General features: G+C 42.1%; 3 protein-coding genes across 3 annotated transcripts; 1 reads left to right on the top strand and 2 right to left on the bottom strand.

Annotated features, from left to right (window-relative positions):
- Positions 1-252: 252 nt before the first annotated feature.
- Positions 253-5,173, bottom strand: LOC122131758 (adenylate cyclase type 5-like). The gene has a single exon (XM_042706427.1). It carries the CDS (start codon positions 3,278-3,280, stop codon positions 2,282-2,284), a length of 999 nt encoding a protein of 332 aa, XP_042562361.1. The 5' UTR covers positions 3,281-5,173; the 3' UTR covers positions 253-2,281.
- A 1,377-nt stretch (positions 5,174-6,550) lies between these two features.
- Positions 6,551-16,211, bottom strand: hacd2 (3-hydroxyacyl-CoA dehydratase 2). Its single transcript, XM_042706428.1, has 7 exons — positions 16,027-16,211; positions 14,930-15,047; positions 14,289-14,307; positions 11,800-11,888; positions 10,635-10,756; positions 9,471-9,649; positions 6,551-9,062 (listed from the first exon to the last, which is right to left on the bottom strand). The coding sequence occupies exons 1-7, from the start codon at positions 16,149-16,151 to the stop codon at positions 8,980-8,982; spliced, it is 735 nt and encodes a 244-aa protein (XP_042562362.1). The 5' UTR covers positions 16,152-16,211; the 3' UTR covers positions 6,551-8,979.
- Positions 16,212-16,786: 575 nt separating this feature from the next.
- LOC122131760 (signal transducing adapter molecule 2-like) lies at positions 16,787-24,425 on the top strand (the record flags this gene model as incomplete). Its single annotated transcript, XM_042706429.1, has 9 exons — positions 16,787-16,953; positions 18,469-18,553; positions 18,723-18,798; positions 20,778-20,873; positions 21,104-21,247; positions 23,281-23,350; positions 23,700-23,892; positions 23,987-24,081; positions 24,358-24,425. Coding segments are annotated over exons 1-9 (867 nt in total), but the record flags the coding sequence as incomplete, so codon positions are not given.
- Between the last annotated feature and the right edge of the window lie 3 nt (positions 24,426-24,428).

Here is a 24,428-nt window from a genome sequence, read left to right on the forward strand (position 1 = left end):
ATTGGATATGCTTAAGACAACAGCTTTGTGTGGAAAGAGCAACAAACACGGGCGTCCGTTCCCACACCCCCCCACCCTCAAAACAGAGCAATTAGGCACAGCGGCACATATAGAAGGGAGGAGGCCGGTGACGAGGACTGACAAACGAGGAAAGGGGGTACAAAGAAACTTGCAGGAAGCAAACCCGAAAACCAAGGGTCCCTTCACAAAGATGCACACAGCAAAAGCGAGATTCTTCTGAAGTCTTCCTGGAGGCCCCGACATACGCAGGACTCAACTGGCACAGAGTTATATCACAGAGCACTCGCAAAAACTGGGCACCCATAGAGGTACTCAGTTCCATTTTTCTGGCTCTGCTGCAGATATACTGCCACCTGAAACACGGAGAGGGCTGAAAATGCAGACCCAAGCCCCAACCGCTTACATTCAGTAAATCATTTATAAGACCTTGAACTTGACTGAAGTACTGCATTGTTCTATTGTTCGGCAGCAGCATATGAAATCTATTTCTTAAGGGAGGAAAGAAAGGACAACGGTAGAATAGTAGATGGCCATCAGTTGTTCAGGTGGACTCAAGTCTGTAACTTATAAATAAATAAATAACAGAACTCATCTGCAAACATAGAAAACACAGAAACCTACCACTGGATCTTGGGAGTGTGCAGAAAACAATTACCTGCATTGTTTGCAGCTGCCCCTTTAAAACTTCAGCACTTAAGCACAAGCTCTAAACCCTGAAGTAGAACGGCTGAGAGGGACACGATTCAGAATATCATGCAAAATATACCACTGAAAATGTCAATAGCTAGCCGTCAATCAAGTACTTTCGTCACAGAAAATACAAATTCTCCGAAACCACTTCAAGTCCTGTTTCTCATGCACAGCCGTGATCGTTTTAGTTGGCCCTGCAAAGGTAGTTCGATGTTGTCTCTCGGTGCTACATGTCCTCAGATTGCGGGGCCTGCACAGACAGAATCATTCAAAGTACCTTGCCTCACACTCAGCACCTCCTAATCTTCCATTTAAGAGGTGCTGCAGAAATAATCTCAATTTCACCACTAACTTCACACTTGAGGGCCATACAAAGAGGGTTTCTGTTGCCAGCATGGGCATTCATAAATAAGACCATTGGAACAATGTGAAATGCTTATGCGGTGGTGAAGGTGCTGGACAGCGAGGGTGGAAAGTTAGTCAGGAGAAGCCGGGGCTTGTAGAGTTTAAAATGGAACAGTGTAGCCTGCCTCATAAAACAATAGCCAGAGGCCTATGCGTTTTATATGGCACATATTTAGTTTTAAAAGTATGGGGCCAATCAACCTGGACAAGAAAAAAAAAAACAATCAGGATTTTAACAAACTTCTCACAGAGACAGATATCTTTTGGGAAAGAGGTGGAGTGCTAAAGGAAAGATACAATAAAGAAAATCAGGAGAAGAACAACAAAAAACAACGGAATACCATGGAGCTCTACATAAAACAACCACTTGAAAACATCCAAACCAGATGTCACTCAAAACCAGAAGTAGACACAAATATTGGGATGTTTTATCCCAACTATATTTCCGTGAGATTCACAAACCTAACCAATCAAATGTTCTGTAGAGCTCTGGTGACTTGGCAAATGGACTGAAGGCAACCATCTGTACATGTTGGCGTGCCATGCCGGCATATTTTCGCCATTCTACCCTGTCATTAATCTGAAATCATCTCAGCAAAAGAGCCACTGTCATCTGCACAACTGAGCTATGGAATGTCTAGATAAGTGGAATAGCATATTGTGCTGGTGACTATCTATTTAGAGAGGGATGGGTTTCACACACCATGCCTTCACCCCCAATTATCCTTCATAGGACTAGAATTGGTTGTTATTGTTTGTAGATACAATTCATTCACTGGATACAGCCCTCAGAAATATGACAAGGAGCAAATCACTTGAGGTTTCCTAGCAACCAGTGGTTGATTGCTCTCCAAGCACCTCATTTCAGTTTGCAGGTGCTTTGCTGATTATATCTGCATTATTTTTCTTACAATATCTCTGTATTTTTTTTTTAATTCATGTTTCTGTCGTCTTTATCAACCCATCCCACGCAACTACATAGCATGTCAGCAATCAGTTCAACAGTACATCGGCTCCACATCTATCTTAAAAAATGTCCTGTGCCTACAATGGTAACAGAAACACATAAATAGTGGACTTGCAGGATATAGGAGACATTGCATGCGCTCTTTTGACAGACTAAAGAAGGTTAGGGTAACTTTGCAACTCATGTGACATGAAAACACTAGTTAAAGATGTTGCAGATATATTTAAACTGAGTAGACGAGTAGAAAAAAAAACTGCTTACCTGTTTCCACAAGAGAACGTCCACCTCGTTCAGTTTCCATGAAATTATAACATGTATAGCAGACAACACCACTCCAGTGATGACCGCTGCCCGCATCCTGACCGGGAGCAGTGTGTAGATAACATGAATGAAGAAAACGGTCCACCATATTCCCTCCGAAGCACTTCTGGGCTGCACGAGAAGAACACCTATCACCTGTACCACCAGGACGACAAGGATTACAACGTAACAGACGATCCACATGTGGTCCTGGTGGAATCCATTCCGATTACACACGACCATTAACACCAGGATGAGCAAGATAGCCATTGAGAAAACAACCACATAAGTTAGTCGACAGATGCCCCCGGCGCAATGGAATCCCAGCATGACCGCACATACAATCACCAACACAGCCATGAGCATGGTCAGGCTGCTCTGGTTCAGTCGAAAAAAGTAGCGCTGGTATAACTTTTCCAACTTCTCCGACTGAAACTTTTTGGACCTGAAAATATGCATCACGCTGGTGCAGCATGCGACCATTGAAAACGTAGAAAAGTGGACGTCGGGCACGGCGTCCTCCTCCTCTGGCTTGGATTTGGCTGTCCTCTCCTCCAGACCCAACTCCACCGACTTGGGTCTCACTTCGCCATCCGCGTACCTTGGGGACGAACGGTTATTGTTGCGACTCTCCTCCCCATGCTCTTGCCACGCAGACTTGGACCTGAAACTAACTCGGCTGACGGTTGTGGTGGCTCGCCCCGCTTGTCGGTCGAAATCGTCCTCCTCCCTCCATCTGCTGTTGGACCGCGCGAGCTTTCTGCTGGAGGATCGGGACGAGTATGGACATCCGTTCGGTACGGCCTCTGACTCGCCCCAAGCAGATCTGTGCTCCGTCCCTCCCCTCAGCCCAGGAGCACCGACGCCGGGCGGGCTTACACTGTTCGCTCTGGACATGCTGCTTAGTGTACTCTTCAGTTTAAAAGTGAATCGTAAATAAAAAACAAACCAATTAAAAAGTTCAAATTGTTAACAGGAGCATACGTTTCACTGATTGTGGCTTGCGATCATAATTCCACCTTAGAGATAGGCTTCTCTGAAGGAAACATTCCCTCTGAACAAGGCTTATTTCTCGACTTCTCAAAAGGACATATAAGCTAATTATGTAGTCACTGCGGAATGAAATGTCAGATTGCCTGAAGGGTGTACGTTCATTGTGCTAAGTGCAGTGGTAAACATCTTGAAGCCACTTCAAAATTAGATACAAAAAGTAAACGTTGACGTTGAATGTAACCAAAGATGCCATTTCAGATAGCATCCTGTCCATAATATAGCCCCAAGTCCATGGTTGTGAATCACCAAAATTCTGTTCCCGTAATCCTCATTCTACAATTCATTAGAAGCAACCTCCATAAATGGCAATTGCTTTAGAGACCACTTAAGAAATCATTAAATAAGGGACCATAAGTCATTTGGGACTCATCCCAGGACGACCTGAACATCACAACCAGTGTGTCCAGATAGAGAAGCAATTCTCGGCACATATGTCATGTTCTGTCAAATCACCAAATGTCAGCAGCTTCGATAGTGGGCAAGTAAGACTGAATCTAACTATGGCGTGTCTTTCCATTCGCCTCTTTTTATCATCTGGTAGCACAGTAGCCTAAATAAAACATCCGACAAGCCGAAACAGGAAAACACGGAAAAGGAAAATAACATCTACATGCTGCTATCTGTATTGATTCATTGATTCAAGCAAGTCGTCCACCTGTGAGGAGCTTTGTGATGCAGCCCAACGCATGGTTAGACACATAGGATTTCCTCTCAAACGCGCGATCCCCTCGACCCACGCAAATATTTATTGACCACAAGGACAGCATGGTGACTTTACCCCACGATGAGTGACGACACTCGTGAATCTGCGAATGCAACACTCACGGTATCCAGTTGTCATTATGTTGCAGCTGCTTGTTTGTGATCAGGATCCCTTTTCAAATCAGTAACACATTTTGTCCATGCGGATTCATGCAGCATCACAGACGTCAGCGCGTTAAAAATGCAGATTATTTTCCACTTGCAGAGCCATGGAATCAGTACGCATCAGAGAGTGGCAGTGCAACAATCATTTTTGAAATCTCTAGCACGAAAAAAATCCTCTGCGGAGTATCCAGGATGAGATACAAAATATTGATTACGCTTGATCCCGTTTCGCTGCCTCTGCTTTCTGCTACCAATTCAACCAAGGCTGATTCTTGAGGCCCGCCTTCGCTCCAGCGCAATTGGGTGGATCGACTGAAAACTTTCGCCACTTGATTTTCATTGGCTGTCACTTCTGTCATCGTAGGCCTATTAAATGTTTCACGCGCTCTTCTCTGATTCATAGAAGTGGTAGGCGGGCTTGTGTCCACATTCGTACTGTCGAATGCCTCATCTGCACAACTCCAAGGGAAAAGACAAGGACCACTGTTTTAAACAATCAGCTTTGTTTCAAAAGCTCCCTTGGCTGTCGGTGGAGCGTCACACTTTCCACTAACGAACTGACCTGCTAGTAAGTAAACCGAGATAACAAGAGGCAAAACTTTCCCTCTCTGATAAATTATTCAGCTGTGGATCAATTCAAATATTTCACTGATGGTTACTTTGTATATTAGGTAAGCCTCTTTCATATTACCTGTAGTGACGTTTTAAAATGGAAATAATAATGTATTTATATACTTGCATAAAGCATACCTTACATAAAGGTAAACCTCAAATACGTAAATAAGGTGGTTGATTCACCCAAGTTTGGAACACAAAACTGTGATGGTGGATGCTATTGTGTAGATCACAACCCAAGTCAACAAAACCCCTTTAACCATCCAAATAGCAGACTATTACACATTTTGACCACGTGGAAAATATGTGGTAGTAATATCTTCCCATTTAACTTAATCTGAACTTGATAATAGCATTAACTTTATGCTACTAAGTTTTTAATATGTTCAGTGGCTGCTGATGGTGAACCCTGTTGATGACAACTAAGCCTACATATATAACCTGACATCTCATGGTCTCCCAGCCTTGAGCCAGCTGAAAACAACTAACCACAAACCATGCTACTGACTTAATGTAAATAGACAGGGAAAAAATCTTCTCTTCACTGACAAAAGATCTTTTTAGGTGTCTCTTTGGTGTGGATTCATTTACATGTTCCAATGTATGTGGTATGTGTATGCATGAACTGCATAGACACAATACACTTCTATTTCTTATGTAAAGTAGTATTTATTGTTACACTAGGTCTCTATTGCTCGTAGCTTGACTGTTCTCTCCCTTGTACGTCGCTTTGGACAAAAGCGTCTGCTAAATTGCTAAATGTAAATCTAAATGTAAAGACACATCCTAATGATCAGAAAGGCCCACATCTGTGACTTCCGAAGGATGTCTGCTGCCCTCTTGTGGAGAGACAAATCAGTGGTTTCAGGAAAGAGCCAGTGAAAAACTCCAACTCGTTTTGGTCTAGACCTAGCAAGCCAACTACCTAAAAAGCATACAAAAACCTTGGAAAGGCCATCAACAGCCCAGTTGGCAGATTAAATCTGGCTAACATGCTAGCTGCCATCTTTTGGCGATAGTGATGTCGCACTGTGAGGGCTCTTCTTACATTTCCGCAGGGGGGGGGGGTGTTCCTTTTCCGGGCCGCAGAACTACATAGCACAGTGTGAACGACAGGTGTATTTATCCGTTGTTGTTTTTTTTGTTGTATTTATCCGTAATTGTTGCATAGTGTTACTTTAACTCCTACAAGTTACCTACGAATGAATGTGGGTACCTCCAATTATAATGTTGCTCTTACAGTGACTTAAAAATGGTTACTATTAAAGGAAGAGTCTGTGATTCTGGCGAAAGGTTGATATTTTAGACAGCCAATCAAATCACATCCCTCCTTTTGTGCTTCTGAAGCATCGTGTTGAATGGCTGGAATTGTTTATGGCTCGGTCTGAGCCAATATTTTTGTTTCCCATTAACAGAGCCAGGACCGTGTGCAAACACCAGAGAGCGCACACACTGAAAGGACACTGAACGGAACGCTAGAGAATTGTTAGGAGCAAAAAGTTGTATACTTTTTGCTAATACATTGTGCTGCTGCCAAGTGCAGTGTTATATAGGGGTATAGTGTGGTAGATACTCAATACTAATAATTGATTTCACATGCTATTGATAAGCAAAAAGAAAACTCAAGACATGTTTTGCTTCCCATATTATTTATTGTAAATATATAATTGTATTAATAACCATACTTATACAAAGTCTGCTGGTCCCATGCAAAACCTTTTTTTCTTATCAAAAAGCCCAGGGATATTTGAGAAGGGGGTTGAACGTTAAGTGGCATGCTTCATTTAGACTACCATGGTTTATAACCCAAGGTGGGTTGATGTCATATTTCCTCTCACATGCAATGTTTTGACAGTCACACGCCTGCTTCCCGTCATAAACTTTCTAACAGACTCACGGTTGGCCACTCAAGACGAAAATAACCCAGATACCCTTGAGCACAAATGGATAGGTGTACATCAGAAAGTGGGGGTTGCTGAGCCAACTGACGTGGCCTTAGTCACCCAGTCACCTTGCCTGTCTGGTGTTTGACATCAAAGGCCCAGCACATGAAAGACCTGCTATCTCCTGAACAGCTGGTGTGGCTTAGGAGATACATTAATTTCAATCAGGCAAGGTGTCCTCCAAGATGCAGCTGAAGCATCAGCCCATTCATAACGGCTCCCCTCATTTAGCCCCCCCCCCCCCAAAAAAAAAACCTCTAGGACACCACGCCCCAACCTACGGTAAGCTCCAGATTCTAACTAAATCAGTAGAACAGGTAAAACAGTGCATCAAAAACTCTCTACCAATGATGAACCACCATATTCATGCAAATCTAAAAGAACTGCAATACTGCATATGGGAAACAAATAATTAAAAATGAAGAGGATAACAAAATACTTCTATGCAACAAACAACCCCCTCCTCCCCAACCCCAAAAAAACAGACTAAAATTAACACTGAGGTTTGGATCGAACCAGTAGACGCTCTAATTCGGGTTAAATCTATATCTGTAAATGGCTCTAACAGGAAATGACACGATGAGTAGAAATTGAGGCAAAAGGTTGCTGTAGTGCAGTGGTGCTACTTCAGGAAGGGACCATAAACAAACCACCATCCCTTCCTCTCCTCCTTTCCCAGGCTGGACCCTTTTTCAGGCTGCTGACTATGAGGGCAAAAAGACACTGAGGTGTTCAGCAATTCCTCTTTCTCTCACTTTCCATCCCTTTCTCATCACATCTTCTTTCTCTCTGTCTCTCTCCCCGATTGCCTCTTCACCCCACACCCCTCCTCATACACACACGCACAAACAAACACACCCATTCCATCCCTGTCTATTCTGGATTTTTTTGGTCATTGGAGATGGATGCCGCATGCATTTTAATCCATTTCAGCCTTGGAAGCCGGCATATGTGGAAATTTCCCTTGGCCGGGTACAATTTGTAGTTCTGGGGTTTGCCTGGGGGTTCAGACGTCAAGCACAAGCCCTTCAAAAAATATTTCAAGAACAGCAGTGAAGAGAGTTTACGGTCCACATATCCCTGGCATTAGAAGGACAACTGCATTCATTTTTGAAGACCATTAAGATGTTGCATGTCAAAACAGTTCAATAACATACTGATGCAGATCAAAATACTTGCAATAACTGTACAACTAGCAAGTCTGTCTTAACTAATTTGCTACGTTTGTTGCACACCTGACTGGTTATACATTTTACATGTAGACAGACAACCCACAACTATCAACCTGTGACAACAAACCATATGTACGAATACATGTTCCAAACAGTTACACAACTGTTACCAATATTTCAAACACAGCTATGGCCAACAAAATAACTACTAGGGTCGAGGCAAAGGAAGCTTGTTAATGGTAAATCATACAGAGAGTAGTCTCATCTGCGCTGTCAAGGCATACAACTACATTAACTAAATCAGTGCTCAAGCGAAGGGGATGTTTGTTTACAGAGTCCGAAAAACAATAAACTATGATGCTGCGTTACAATTAAGAGGCAATTTAGCATCCCAAAGACAAGCAGAGGAAGGAATGTTCCAGAATTTCTATCCGTGGCTCAAAAGGAAAACAAAATCATGTGAACACCTTTGGTGTCATTTTACAGATGCAGCCAAAGGCTACAACCAGTGGCAGTGGGCATTAAAAGTAAATAAATAAATACATAAAAACCAAAACAGTGTTTGTTCGAGGGAACAGAGCATGGGAGAATGACATGGTGCTTCCTGTCCCCGGTGCTATAGTAAAGTACTGATTGAGGTGCCTGCCTTTGCCCTCTTTTCATTGTGGCCCTCTATACCCCTCTAAACAACCCAATCAAGCCTGTAAACTTAAGCTATTAGGGTAGCAAGCATTTCTTTCCATTCACCAAGTTCGATCATCAACAACGTAACATTGTTGCCATTGTTATCCATATGCTACTGTCTTTATCTGGGGGAAACAACAAAAAGTTTTGTATTGTTATACAATGAGCAGACTATTTTCTCTTGTGTTTTTAAAGGTTATCTTTGCTTCTCATCTTGTCCTTGGGTTTACTCTCTGCAGAGTGGTGCAGGGTTGCTGGGTGTTTATTCCACTTTGCTGTACTCCTCCACGTGGCCCAGCACTTTCTTTCTCTGCCGCAACATGTGGAAATACAGCTGGGGAAACACTGGGGCAGCAAGCAAAGAGAGGGACACACACACACACACACACACACACACACACACACACACACACACACACACACACACACACACACACACACACACACACACACACACACACACACACACACACACACACACACACACACAAATAAATAAATAAATAAACAAGACTGTATATATATAGCAGCATACCTCAGCCAAATACAAAATAAACTAAAAAAGACCATATTTAGCATTCTACTTTTGCAGCGGTCAAGGGTAAACTCTCTGAATAACTTGCTGAAGCAATTCCACCAAGTTTTAAATGACAATCTCATCCTAAGATACAACTAGAGCTCTGAATCTCCAAAACAAAACTGACACCCACGTACATGCTTGTAACACACAGGAGGTAACCCATGAGCACTTACAGGGGATGTAGGAGATCATGGTGAGGATGAGGAAGGTGTGGTAGTCGAAGGAGAAGTTGTACTTGTTGGGCAGGGTGATTGAGTAGAGGCCTGTCTTCTGCACAACAGGCAGTGCAGCATAGATGGTCAGCAGCTCACCAGTCACACCCATTGGGTAGAGCACAATGAAGAAGGTGTACCTGGGATAAGGATGCGAACAGAGAACTGGCATCATGTGGGAACAAGAAGGACTTCTACCACGTGTTCACAGCTTTTAACACAGTTCAGCAAATAGCTAAGATCAGTACAATCAAGTCACAATATTTCTGCATATGAAAGATAAACAAAAAATGTCAGTGAATGTGAAAACTATATTCCACAGGCTTCAATACTAACCCCCCTTTCCCCCCAACAAAATACACATCCCAGGCCATTAAATGACAGCCATCCAATCTAATTAACATACTATTCTCAAGAAATAATTTACAAACCTTCAGATCATATCTATCTGGTTTTCACTGAAATTAATCAAATAAGCAGAATGTGATCCTCAAGAGAACCAGCTGGTGCCACTGCCAGAAACCCGAGGCTGAGAATGCCATTTTCTATCTAACAACTTCCTCCAGGTGAAATGAGGTTCTTAGGTATCTTGTTGCTATGGTTATGAAAACCACCATGAACTGGAATATCAGAGACATAGAAGTGAAGAGGATGGTCCTCAGAACATCACACTAATGCAGCAGTTTTAATGCACCCCATGTATCCTCCTTGCACAATATTTTGCTTCTGTCTTTTCAGTGGTTTTCTCTCATGAGTAATGTTTTTTTTGTGTTTGTTTGTTTGTATTCTGTCTCATGTGTAATGGATGATATGGTTCTAATCTGATGGACAGAACCAGGCAAGGCAGATCTAGGTCTATTTACATAGAGAAAGCAATTGCCCTTCCCTCTAAATATGATGGCATACATAAGCATCTGTTGGTATATTTAGTATGGGAAAACAGATATCAATCTTATGCTGTAAAATCATGCCTAAATAACCGGGCTAAGAACAATGGGGTAGTTTGGGAACAATGGCGTAGTTCGTTTCCAACTGAACTGTTTTGTTTTTCTATTATGATTTCTGATAATAGCTTTCCATCCCATAATATACTGGTGCCATTTGCTGTCTGGTTAATCGCCCTACCTTGCCCATTTGATGAGGTAGGGGAGATGGTTGAGCAGGCTGAAGGTGTAGAAGGAGTAGCGAATGATCTCTGTGATAGTCCAGGCCGCGACGAAAAGCAAGACGCTGTCTTCACTCTGGACCTGTTGCACCAAAGGAGTCAAGCAGAGGCACCACATAGCAGAAAACACACAAAGGACATCCAAGAAAAGGAATGCTTTCCTGGGTCAGAAACATTCTTACAATTATTGTAAAAATGCAGGATGCTCATCAGATTGGGCTTCTGATCACTTGAATAACACTGAGGCACTACCGCAGTAAGTTTTAAAAGCCTTTGTTTGAATAAAGGCTTTTAAAACTAACTGTGGGAGTGTCTCAGTTGTTTTTTGTTTTGTTTTTTTGCATGCTCCTTCCTCAGAGGATTGTTAGTCCAAAAGCCGTGCATAGATATGAGTCAGACAGACGTTAACGATAACAGTCAAGATAAGAGAGATGATATTGACTTTACCACGACAATTAACATTTATGTTACAACAATGCTGCAGCTAGCCTCCTGATGCTTGTCAAATCTGTAGCACACTCTAAGAAGTTACAGTTCCAGCTACGGACAAACAAACTTAGAAATGCAGTCTCTGAAAACATACAGTACACGAGCGAGCACTTCTAGATCACACACGCATATCCATGTTATTGGCCACCCATGTCCATCGCATCAGGCATGTTCCTCGTAGGAAAGGAAAAACTTACAGAATGTTCTACCTCAGCACAGCTGTGTGTCTCTGGATGAGCAAACAAACCTCGGTTACAGTAGTCATTAAGTGTGTGTTGTCTTATTTGAAGGGCACTGATAGTCTACTAAAACAGTGCTGTCTGTAGGAGATGGAACTAACACTGGTCTTAAGTGCCATTCCATGTTGAGGTCACGTCACGCCTTTCTTTGTCAGAATTTGCAGCCAGTCACAGACGACCACTGGGAGTGACTTCATTGTATGTATGCAATTTACAATTTCAATGTACACATCTATCCAAATGTTGATATAAACATATTACACCAGATCTTTATAAAAATGAACAATGTATGAATTCATGTAAACATATTCTTCTAGGAAAATGATTCCATGGCTTTGGCATTGCTGGCACAAGTCTCAAGGGAGTGAGTCTCCTGATAGCTCACGGCTGGCCTCACCTCTTGAACGCTGTGCGTCACAGCCCAGGTGAGGAACACACGCGACAGCACCTGGAATCCGGTCAAGACCACTGAGGAAGGGACGATACCTGTGTGATAGAACAGAAGGACAGCACTCGCGATCAGTTCCTCGGTAGAACAGCGCTCGTGATCAGCCCCACCTAGATGACACATGCTGAATTCCAAACTTTGGTATTACATATCCATTCCATCCAGTCTAAACAGGTAGTTTCCAGTTTTATATACAACATAGCTTGTGCTTGCTTCGAAAGGTCACCCACATACTTGCTATGCAAACTTGTCATAAGCACACTAGGAGTGCTTTAGTGGCGTGACCACAGAGTGCCTAATGGACTGTCTGATGCATATTGCATGTTAGATGGCCAACCCTGTGGGAATCCGTCAGCTCGACTCTCACTGCCTGTCAGCGTCGTCACACTTTTGGACGACCGGATTTTCCTGGTTTCCATCAGTTAACTCACAAACAAACTCTTCCTCATCAATCCGGTTGGGCCTTCATAGAAATAAAGTACCGGCAATGAATGGTTCACACCAAGAAAATCACTGAATCTGAACTGTAGGTCTGATCTGTAGGTGTCTATTAATCCGAGATTCCATCCAACTCATTCCCATATTGTAAGGGCATATATGAAAATTAGGCTGATAGAAATGAGTGTGCACATTTCCATCCGCTGTGTTATGAAAATAAAAAATGGACACTCTCCTAATCAATTGTAAACAGCTGTGGGTTCAAAACTTGAGGTTGTCAGGGCAACTTTAACGGAAACGCATAATAAAATCTCAACAAGTGCGATTTTATGTGAATAAACCTGTTTCCATCAACCTTAGCATTACACCCTAATATAATTTGGAGTTAATCCACCCCCTCAAGGGAATTCATTTCTTTGTCGACCTTAAGCACTTAGATGTTATGCACATTTCATGCATTTCCACTCAGGATTCCCTCTTTGAATGGTCAAACTCTGCATTCAATTAGTTAAGTCAGTGGTTTTCAATCCTGCTCCTACAAGCCCCAACCTGCCCCAAGCACATATGATTAAAATCAGTATAATTAAAGATGCTTTTGTTTAACTAAATGAGGTGCTTTCTTCTAATGAAAGGCACTAATGGGGTTGTCCAAGTATCCAGAGCAGGGGGGAAATATGACTGTAGCAGCAGAATTGAGAACCACTGAACGAGGATATGATGTGATGTGGACCAAACACCAATATAAGACTTTAAAGGCCCTTACACTGGTAGGTCAGCAGAGGGCAGTATAGTGCAGACACTTATATGACAACAGCTGTACAGACAAAGGTCATGACCAGCCTCAGATCCCAAACTAGACATAATGCACAGCGGTGCGTAATATGACTGCCGCGGAAAGCGAGAAAATGAGCAAGAATTAAGAGAAATAAAAAGTTATTATACGTGCTAAGAAAAGTGTCATCTTGAATGATTATGTTTCTCGCAATAATAGACTAAAGTTTGCTGTATATCTTATTCTGATTGAAAATGTAAGGAACTATAGTTTGTGGATGTGGTGGCTGTACACTGATAGGGTGTGAAGCCGTACCTGTGAGTTACATTCTGCAGTTGAGACCTGTAGTGAATATCAGGATGGGTGACTTTATAACTAGATACATTCTTGTGCTAAATTTGAGTATTTTGTCAAATATACATGTCTACATAAGCAACAGTATGAGCTTCATTATATAACTGTACTTAGTATTTATTTCACCGCAAATATTACGTATTCATTTTGAAGATCGACCAAACCATGTGAGAGGAACAGAGAAAAACATGTTGTAGCAACAACTGATTTATTTGAAATGGGGTAAATAGCTCCTCTATGCCACCATTATTGAGCAAGATTTGCCATTCACACAGGCATGTACTGGATGCTGAATTTTGATTGGCCGTTGGCTGCCATTTTGTCGAGCAAGCCCAATACAACTTTAAGAGATGTGAGCAAATGTAGAGAAGTATAAAGCACACAACATTTCAAACTTTTATCTTAAGCAGTTCTTGAGATATTAAAATGTGTCAGTTGTAGCACCCCCTATGGACAAAATGTCATGACATGTGGTGTGTGTCCAAAGAATGTGGTAGTGATGAAGGGGATCCAATTTTGTGATTTTGGCTACAACCATACCAAGTTTCATGTGTATTGGTGAAGTGTTATGATAACACCACCGGTGAAAAAAAAAAAGAAAAAGACAAAGTAAACTTTCACAAACACTACATTGCCACCTGCAGTGGGGCAGCGGTGGTCATAATGAAGAGCTGTTGGACTGTGCACCCTGGCTGCCACTACAGCAGTCCCTTTATCATATTAACACAATTACACCATAGTTGACACAGTATTACAGAATCCCCTTTTAGAGTCAGTGGCATGAGTGAGAGAAAGAGGTCAATGTCTTTGATGGGATCACTCCAGATCCAGAAGACTAAAGTTCAAGTCAAAATTGAATATGATGAAAACTTACCCGCAGCACAGTGCAATATCTGTGGATTAAAAACATGTAACAAAATTAGAGCTCAAGAACAACTTTTAAGGGTTTACACAAAAGAGCAAATGTGAAGCAGATTTTTTTTTCAGAATCTTTTACACCTTTGCACAGTTGTAACCATTCACAGCTGCCATTCACTGCTGCCTTTTAAAGGAACAGCAATGAGCCCCAGTAGCACACTGAATCTTGACAGCATCATTATCATACCTTGTGTGAACTCTCTGTGGCCCATGTCACATGGCAAACAGAGCGGGTGCCATGTCTATTTAAAAACTGCCCACCAGCAGCACAAGAACAGTAGCTACACAGTGGCAGACTGTACCCACACATTCCAATGGGATAAATGAGTGAGTGGTGGGCCTTCGAAGATAGGGAAGTGTCTCTTCTCTCCCTCCCTCCCCCAAGTTTATATTGGGCACATACGAGGTATGTTTACCCTGTTCACAACACCTTTCCCTCATTATTGTATCACCATTTCCCCCCAAGGTAACCCCAGGCGTTGAACTTAGAATGCATGTTGCTGAAACTAAACTAACTAAGTAGCAGCAGCATTTTGTTGAGGTGGTCTTAAATATTTGCTTGTGTTTTTACGCAATGTTCTTAAGTCCTGGACCCACCTCCAGGAGAGCACCAGTCTGGAAGAATTTCAGAGGCTTCTCTATGGAGTAGTACAGGCCGTGGTAGCTCCCTCGAGCCAGGTACGCTCGCACTAGACCCACAGCAATCACCAACCACCTGCAAGGAGACAATTACTTTGAGCAACACCAACTTGGCCACTGAGGCGAACACGGGTGGAATTACAACACAGTTACACGATCCAAATCAGAGCAAGTGAGCCGAATCCTCAAAGTGGACACGACTGATATAAGTTCGAGAGAAACAACAAACGTAAATAAAAAATATATAGTAAATTAAGTGCATCATACTGCGAGGTTGAGGCACTATAGTACGCTACTCATGGACGTCAGGGAACCTATTGAAAGCTAGTTGTGACAGTAAGCAAGTTATTTTTAATTAAATAGAAGGCACAATGACTTCCTGCAAACACACAGCCCCCATTCCAATATCGGCCCTGAATTCTTTGCTTTAAAATGTGGCATAACCTGTTCTGTAACAATTACGGTTTCGAACCACAAAGCGTGCACGGAAAACAATGAGAGGAGGGTCGTATTTGCGTAAGAAAGCATTAAGTAACGTATCGATATAAAAGATCGAATAAGGTTAACCGCGGAGTGAATGACCCCTGTAGCTACTTACAGTCCAAACATCAGAGGTACAGTGAGCAATATCTGAAGGAATAGTGCGATCGAAAGCATAAGTTTTAAGACAATGTTGCTACCATGACAACATTCATAGGAACTACACGCAAATTAACAAAGTTACGCTGGCGATAAGGATCATGAGATATAGCCTAGTTAAACAATAGGATTTAATTACGCTTGCACCCTGGGAAGTCACTTCAACAGAGACAGGTATTATGCGTAGAAGTAAACTGCACCACATTTCCCCGATACAGATATTTGCGATGTAAGCAATATACTTCTATGCACGTATTGTTCCAGTAGAGATAAAAACAAGGGAATTCGTCTGTGACAGGGATTATGTCTAGCACCAGGCGCGTGTTGTCTGAATCCATTCATTCTCGTTGCTACAGCACACACTCGCTACTGTCTCGCATAAAGAACAGGAAGTGCATGAGATCTTGTGTACATACCCAGCTGTCATAACCACGTTATATATGACCAAATAGGCAGTTGCAAGAGCACCTGGCCCTTTCTTTTTCTTATGGCTCGCATCACTGTGAGCCGTCCTGGTGGTTCCCATGGCAGGTGCTGACATGACTAGCCGATCAGTACTCGACCGTCCCTAACCGTGTCAGGAGGAAATAAAAGGCGTATGGCCTCTGTGGTATTTATTTGTCATATACTTGGTGGGTTGCGCCCTCTGTTGGAAACGGGTCATCAGTACAAGGCTTGCGACCCAAAGATGAACTCCCGTTGTCTGCCCTACCACACAAAACCAAGGGCATAAATGGTTGAAATTTACATCAAGGAACTGAAATGTCCGATAATTTTTCAGAAAAATAGTTATGTCCAGATATCGTGTCTTTCACATTTACCTCTCGTTGTATGTCACATTGCAAGCTGTCAAATACTAAGTCTGGATGTTTTTCCTCTTACTCTACGTTTTGTGCGCTCCAGACTGATATTAAAAGTTTAAAGTAGTTTAAATGTTCTTGTCCACTTCACCCATCCATACGCGTGGTGGCGATGTTGTCCATGTTTGGAAGTCAAAGGGGTATCAATCGCATTGCCTTACTGACATTGCAACCATTGCTAATTGATAAAGTCGGCAGTAATATGTTATTATATAATTGAAAATATATATATAATTGATAAAAGCGGTATTTGCCTTACTTGTTCACGTGGAATATTTCGTTTCTGTATTAAATGTTTATTATTCAGGCACGCTGCGGGCCAACTACGTTTACGGAAGAGCAACTGGTGAAAGTGGAGTTTAATGGATGAGGAAGGGATATTTGTCAATCCGTACAATAGATAAATTCGCCCTGTAGTAGTGTCCCTTAACCGAATATCTATAATGCCTTTATTTGCACAAAATCCATTCGATCAGGATGTGGGTAAGATGATCAGACATATGATGTCTTCTTTTTGACGTTGACGTATTCATTAAAGTAGGCTAAGATAGCTAACGTTGGTTAAAGCTAGCTATCATAGCTATCTAGCTCTCTGGCTAGGTTCAGTTAGCTCACAAGTCAGAGGGTTAAAGTTATGACCAGAACTTCTTCTTAACAGCGTTTACAGTGTCAGCAAAAGTCTCGTGGAAAAGTCTTGGGTGTTTGTCATCATACGCTGGTGTTTTAATGTTGTGTCATATGTTATGGTGACGACAGTTTAGCCAACTTGCTAGCTAGCTGTGATAACTGCCAAGAGTATTTTGATTAGCTTCAGTGCTCTCCAGCTGATCGAGCTAACCGATTCGGTCACCCTGCTAGGAACATTTGGCAACAGTCATTGTGATGTTGGAAGCAAATGCAGTTACGATGGAGTAACTTCATTGCGTTGGCTACAGACTGGTTCACGTGAAGCTATTTGGTCGAATGGCAAACTTGGTTTGTTGAATTAACGTCAGCTTACTTTAGCTAGTTAGGTTTTGTTTGTTAAAACTGTGTTCTGCTACGTGATAAGATGTCGTCAGCCGTAAAGAGAGAATACTGTATGGCATAGCCACTTCACAGTGTGGTCTTACTTTGGCTTATTGTTGAAGGTAACGTTAAGTTATGTGTGGTTGTGTAATTAAATTAGTCAATTGCAGGTCATCCGACGTCATTTTCGTATCATATTTCAAAAACATGATGATTTAGGAAATATAACTTAACTAATTGCACTGATATTTTCCGAATAATTTAGTTTTTTTTCGACTCTGATATCTCCAGCCTAACATAATATTAGTTGAATAACATTAATATTGCAAACGTTTTTAGTGCTTAAGATTTACATTACATACATTTCTGTGGCGTCTTTAGTTTTGTCAGTTTGTTCGTTGTCTTTACTTGTTTGAACACTAACGGCCTACTTGGTGTCTTGGGCCATATGCAAAATTGTGCAAATCATTTTTGTCAGGTCAAAAGAGAATGATTTTGGCACCATAGCATTCAGCAGATGGTGGGTTATGCCTAGGGACATATTCCCTCTGGAGGAATGACGAAAGACTATGTAGTTATCTTAGTTTGTACCATTATAACTCATACACCACATCAGTCATAATGAAATGGTGAGAATGATATTTTGCTGTGTGGATAGTTGGCAAGTAAGGGTACTCCAGGGATGCTCCCAACCGTAGTCTCATTGGCTCACGTCTTACAATTCTGTAAGACGTGAGCCATTGACAACAGCCTGTTTGTCTTCAACCTGTTGATAACACCTGGGCTGATTGTCATTCTATTGGTGGCTGTACCCAAGAATCCAAAGAAACTGCTGGTTGTAACCTGTCCTTTGAAACCCGTTTGCTGCTTTTCATGTCATTTGAATGTGAAATATCTAGGAAACATGGCACTGCACCCATTCCACTGTGGGAGTGATGCCTTTCAGCAGAGCCTGCATTGTTCATGTGAGGTTTATTTGCATTTTTTCAGAAAAGGCAACCTGCGAAACCAATACCACAGACGACTGGGCTGTCATAATGGAGATATGTGACCGCGTTGGGACGACACCCAATGGGTGAGCTGAAATTGTTGTCCAGCTGTGTCAAATTCTACACTTCTACAAATATGCGATTTAGTCCTTTAGTGTTGTTAAAAGTGACATTAATTTGCAACTTTTATTTCCTTTCCTATTCATTTTGTCTTTAAATATTTGTTGATACCCACTGTGTATCCCTCCATTTCAGCGCAAAGGACTGTCTCAGGTCAATCATGAAGCGTGTCAACCACAAAGTCCCACATGTGGCCATGCAAGCTCTAACTGTAAGTTTGAGCTCTTTCTCGTTCTCCTCTCACACACACAGACTCAGACTCAGACTCAGACTCAGACATGGGAGTTCAAAGTATCCTACTTTGGCAAGAGTTAGTGCACAAGGATTCAGTAAGTAGGCCACAGATCCAATGTTGCCGGTTAAAAAATTGTGTATGTTAACTACAAAATCAGCAGCCAGTGAAATCCTGAAGGACTGCAGAGAGAATACATGCAGGGTATATCCACTCATAGGCTTTGCCTTGGTAGGGCTCCCAGGTCAATGAATGATTCATTAAAGCATCACTATGCACCAATCAACCATGTTTTGAGCTATGTTTTTTTAGCAACTACTTTTGGGATCATCCTCAAATACATTTTATAGTATGTGGTCATGATGGACAGATAAACACACCTGCCATTCTCACTAGCTGTCCAGGCTATGCACTATGCAGTTTTGTTGTTCGGTTCAGAACAGCAGGTGAAAATAAGAAAAGCCTACACAGCCTCATCACATCATCATCACAGACAATATTGGCACAACACCAGCTAACATGTCAAGCATTTATAAGTGCCAACTGGGCTGTTGAATGCAAGCTTGTATTAGTGCTAGCTTTTTACATGCTTATTAGGTAGGTTGCACCCTAGTTTTAGACCAAAATTCCATCAATTCCTTTAAAGTCTATGGTTGGTGATTCTTTGACATTTTCGTACATTTCATTATGTGTCTGACCACCAGCAAGATGTTAAACTAGAACTTAACCCAACATGGCAGTAGTAACCTATTAAGGGTCAGGAACCGCCCTTTCAACCTGCTCACCTTCCAAGTCTGAGTGTGCACTCAGAGAAACAGACATTGAATTACAGACGAAGGACTTTTTCTGCAGCCTCCCCAGATAGGGCCTTTTTTTTTTTTCTTCTACTCGTTATATAAGCATTTATGTAATTGTCTTGTTATTAGTAGGATGTCAGTTCTGTGAGAAACTGTTTTGAGTTGTGCAGGCTGGTGCATATTGTGACGATTTACCATGTCAACAGATATGCATTTTTTAAAGTTGAATAATTTAGTTTAACATACATTTTTTTAATGCAAAATTCCTATGGCACATTCAAAGTGTTTCCCCCCATGGTACATGTATAAATACATTCTAATAATGTAGTGATTTAATCTGAAGTCACTACAATCGGCTACAATCAGTTTCTAGCAGGCTGTGCACATAACACAAAGGTTTTATGCATGGTTGGTAATCAGGTGTTCAGCCAGTGGATCATGGTGTTAACACTGTATCAGTAAACGGTTATCTTTTTAACCTGCACTGTATTTCATTGATATTTCCAACGATTTCCACAGGCAAAACACTCTAGGTCTCAACCCCCTTATCCCTCTAGGTTTTGAAGGAATTAGTTTGGTGTGAGTCTCCTGGTAAGAGTTGGCAAGTTAAGAGCTAAAAAAAAACTCGCTCATGATTAACCACTGTCACGAAACTGGGCTGTGGTGTGGTTTTTCCTCTGCCATTTTCTCTGCCATTGACTGACACTGAATACACTGGAGCCACTGAGTCAGAGTCATGTGTGAGACGATGTCGCTCTATTTTCAAAAGCTGAGATTTTACTCTCTGGATATCTGCCCGGTCTTCTTTGTTAGGAGCCATTGTTCCGTTATGTGACCTTACTGTCAGTCTCAACAGAGAGGAAATATGAGCGCTTTGTTGTGGCAGTATGAATTTGGATATCAAAGGCTCAGCCAGTGTGATTACTCAAGAGTTTCAAAGAAGCCCGTAGGACACTGAGGGTGCCTGGGGAATCACAGGCAACTTTTAAGAATTAAACAAATAAATTCAAGAGAGTGTGATTGTCTGAAACATGAGTCATTTCACCAAAGCGTAGAAGCTGTAGTTTCCTGTCCATTCAAAATGTGGAAGTTTAAACCTCAGAATGACATTTGATATGTAATTCCCCACCTTGACTTCACTTCTTCTATCTTGACTTACAGTTGTTGGGAGCTTGTGTTTCAAACAGCGGCAGGATCTTCCACCTGGAGATCTGCTCACGAGAGTTTGCCAGTGAAGTGCGCAGTACATTGCCGAGGGTACGGAAGTTCATTAAAACCTCACTTCTTTGGTTTGCGTATCCCTATAACGTCTTTGAGACATTTCCATTAGTCATTTGAAAGATTGCTTCACCTGTATTTTATACTTTTCATGAATTGTAGTGAAATGTGCATCTTAATTTACATATATCGGAATAACCTTTTGTTTGTCTGCTGTGCCCTGATGGGTCTGTGTGGTTTAATCTGTCATTGGATGCTTTGACCTCCAGGCCCATCCCAAGGTGAGTGAGAAGTTGAAGGCTCAGATGATGGAATGGGCCGAGGTCTTCCAGAAAGATCCGCAGCTCAGCCTCGTCAGCGCCACTATAAAATCCCTGAAGGAGGAGGGGGTGACCTTCCCTTCCGGCACTCAGGTATGGTCCTATAACTGTCTCGGGACTGCTTCCCATATGTAAGCTATGCTTGGGTGGGCTGCCAAAATATGTTTTCATTTACAGTTCACACGACCTGTTACCCCCCTAATTTTTGATTTCCTGTTTCTCCTCTGAGCACTGTCTGTGGAGGCTTGTGGTTAGCTCTGGACTCAGACTCGCACATTCAAAGTGAATCACAGAGGACAAAAGCAAACTGTACCACATAGCCTACTAGCACAGGCATTGTAGGCCCTCAGCACTTTCCAGTATGGCTGCTGGGAGGGTGTAGTGCAGCGTGTATGTTTTCATTAAAGGAGTGAGCTTAAGAGTGGAATTTCCTCTTGCATTCTTTGGAGTATGGCCAGCATGGTCCCTCAAGGCTCTCTGAAATGTCTATTGTTTTTGCCATGTTAAAAAATTTGGGCATTATTTTATTGTTATATTATATTATTTTATTGTCTTGTGTCTTGAAAACCCTATGGACGTATGTACCACTACCAATGACTTTTTTTTATTTCCTCTCCTGGTATTGATTGAACCCTTAAAAACTCTTATCTGTTCCTCAAAATTACATGATTAGAATATATATTTTTTTTTCATTAAAACAAATTCCTTCATGGCCTTAAAATGGCTAGGATGTACCTCTACACATTGGCCTCATTTAGTATTTGCGGATCTGGTTTCTCTTCTCATACCTATCATTTCAACATAGCTTAAGCTAATGATTTGTAAAGCCCCAGATTGGTTCCTTGGATACGTATGAAACCTATGCTGTCTGATTCCGTGTATTTAAGACTATCATTGATACTGCAGTTCCAAGGTGGAATGACTCAGCCATGGCGTTGACCGCTTATTTTGCTAATTATGTGTCGTTTATCATATAAGAAACACCATATGGAGGTCTTTAATATACGGGTGCTGTTAGTCCTTGTACTGTGCTATTGGGATGTGGAAACCATGGTAACTAAAGTGGTAGATTAAACTCCTGTGAACGATGAGTCTGGATCAGCAAATGGAAATGAGACCCCCCACTCACAGGCGGGGGGGGGGGCTGGGGGATGATGAAGACTCATCTTGTTCAAGCTAGCTAGCATAGCTAATGTTAATGTTGAAAGCCATGTTACCTCACATTGTGAGCTGTAACATTCTCTCTTTTGAAATACATTTGCATATATTGAATACAATTAATTGTTAAAGATGTTGAACATACAGTGCAGCACATAATAGCATATTCATAACACTCCTTAACTTTACAATATTATTCCATGTTTCCATTCCATGATGTTTATGGCTGGAGATAGTGTTGCTGTCAGGTGCACAAGTTTAGAGAAAACCGGAGAATTTGCTACTTTCTTAATCAGATAAGATTTCTACAACACAAAACCAATGTGGGTTGTATTTTAATTAACTGAAAACGAGCTATGGATTTGTTTGATCTCGTAGTGCTAGCATTGGATGGCTTTCTACAAAGGAAGAAGACTTGTAAGCAACATTAAATGTTTACATGTTAGACTTTTCACCAAGGACAGTGCATGACCTATCCCCTACGTGGCGTTTTAGACCCAAGGAACCAGACTTGTAATTTATGCCTATGACAAGTTTATCCGTAGCATAAGGCTAACACTTATAGTCAAGGTAGAGTCTGCTTTTCTGGTGAAAGGTTGTTGGTATTTGACTTAAACAGCAAATCAAATTACAACCCTTACTTCTGTGCGCCTGGTGCAACGTATTGATTGGCTGGAACTATTTATGTCCTGGTCCAATCCACTATGTTTGTTTCCCATTCACAGAAACAGGACTTTGTGTTAGTTTTTTTTGAGCACACACAGAAGGGACAGCTTGAAGACTGAGGGGCAATTTGCTGAATTTGTCAAAAAGTCTATTGGATTAGAAATGTGGATTCTACCTTAAACTTCCCATGTTGTGTCACGATTTTAGATAGACCATAGACCGTAGACCACAACTTTCCTTTTAGCCCAGGTTGAGGCTCTTGTCAGGCCATATAAAGAGCTCCTTGTGGGTTTTCTCCGCAGAGCTCCAGTGTGAAGGCTAACAGCGCTCCTCCTGCCAGCAGAGGCGCTACTGATGATGACCTAGCTAAAGGTAAGGACACTGAGAGGAATGTTTCAGATGAATGTTTTTTTCTGACACATTATACAGAACGCATGGCCTGTTTTGATGTGCATTATAACCAGCACTGAGCCTGGTATCTGATTGTGGAAGAGATCTGTCAGTGGGCCACTCAGGACTGGCATCATGTACCTGCTGCAATCCTGTCTAGCTCTACTCCTATATAACTTCTGATATAGTCAACCAAGAGTTAAACCCTACCTATGTTTCATGTTCTCATCAGCCACACCTTCACTCCTCAGAGGCATTATTGTGATGAGCATGTGTGGTTATAAATGTTAATAAGAGCTTCTCACATGAGCCTCTTTGTCGCCCCCTGCAGCCATCGAGCTGTCCCTGCAGGAGCAGAAGCAGCAGGTGGAGACGCGGCCACTCACCTTCACGGCCGACCCACCCTACAACGTCAACGGTGGCAAGGAGTCGCGGAAAGTGCGAGCCCTCTACGACTTTGAAGCGGCCGAGGACAACGAGCTCACCTTCAAGGCTGGGGAGCTCATCATCATCCTGGACGACAGGTGACTGCACAACTTTAGTATAAGCCAAAAGGGCTGTTTTGTGTTGGTTTGGGCATGTAATCACACGTGACATGTATTCCCCATTGCTGTACAGTGACCCAAACTGGTGGAAAGGGGAGAACCACAGAGGAGTCGGCCTCTTCCCATCCAACTTTGTCACAACTAATCTCAACGCTGAGCCTGAACAAGGTAAAATCATACAGCTGGTCTTCTTTTTTTTTTTTTACCTTTACTGTACATCAATTTTTTCAGGGGAAACGGTGTACAGCGTACAAGATATCCTCTTAGATATTTTTTTTAAAGAGGAATAGGTACTTCAGTTGACACATTAAGAAGCTGTGTGTAGTGTGTAGTGTGTGTAGTGTGTGTAGTGTGTGTAGTGTGTGTAGTGTGTGTGTGTGTGTGTGTGTGTGTGTGTGTGTGTGTGTTGCTTCCTTTAGTGAGTTGTCTGGTTTGTGTCTGCAGCGGCGTATGTGGAGAACACTACTGTGGTAGAGGAGCCTACTGTGGAGGCGAGAGCAGAGCCCGAGTCTGTG

The sequence above is a fragment of the Clupea harengus genome, unplaced genomic scaffold (genome assembly GCF_900700415.2).
Source record: "Clupea harengus unplaced genomic scaffold, Ch_v2.0.2, whole genome shotgun sequence".
NCBI lineage: Eukaryota > Metazoa > Chordata > Actinopteri > Clupeiformes > Clupeidae > Clupea > Clupea harengus.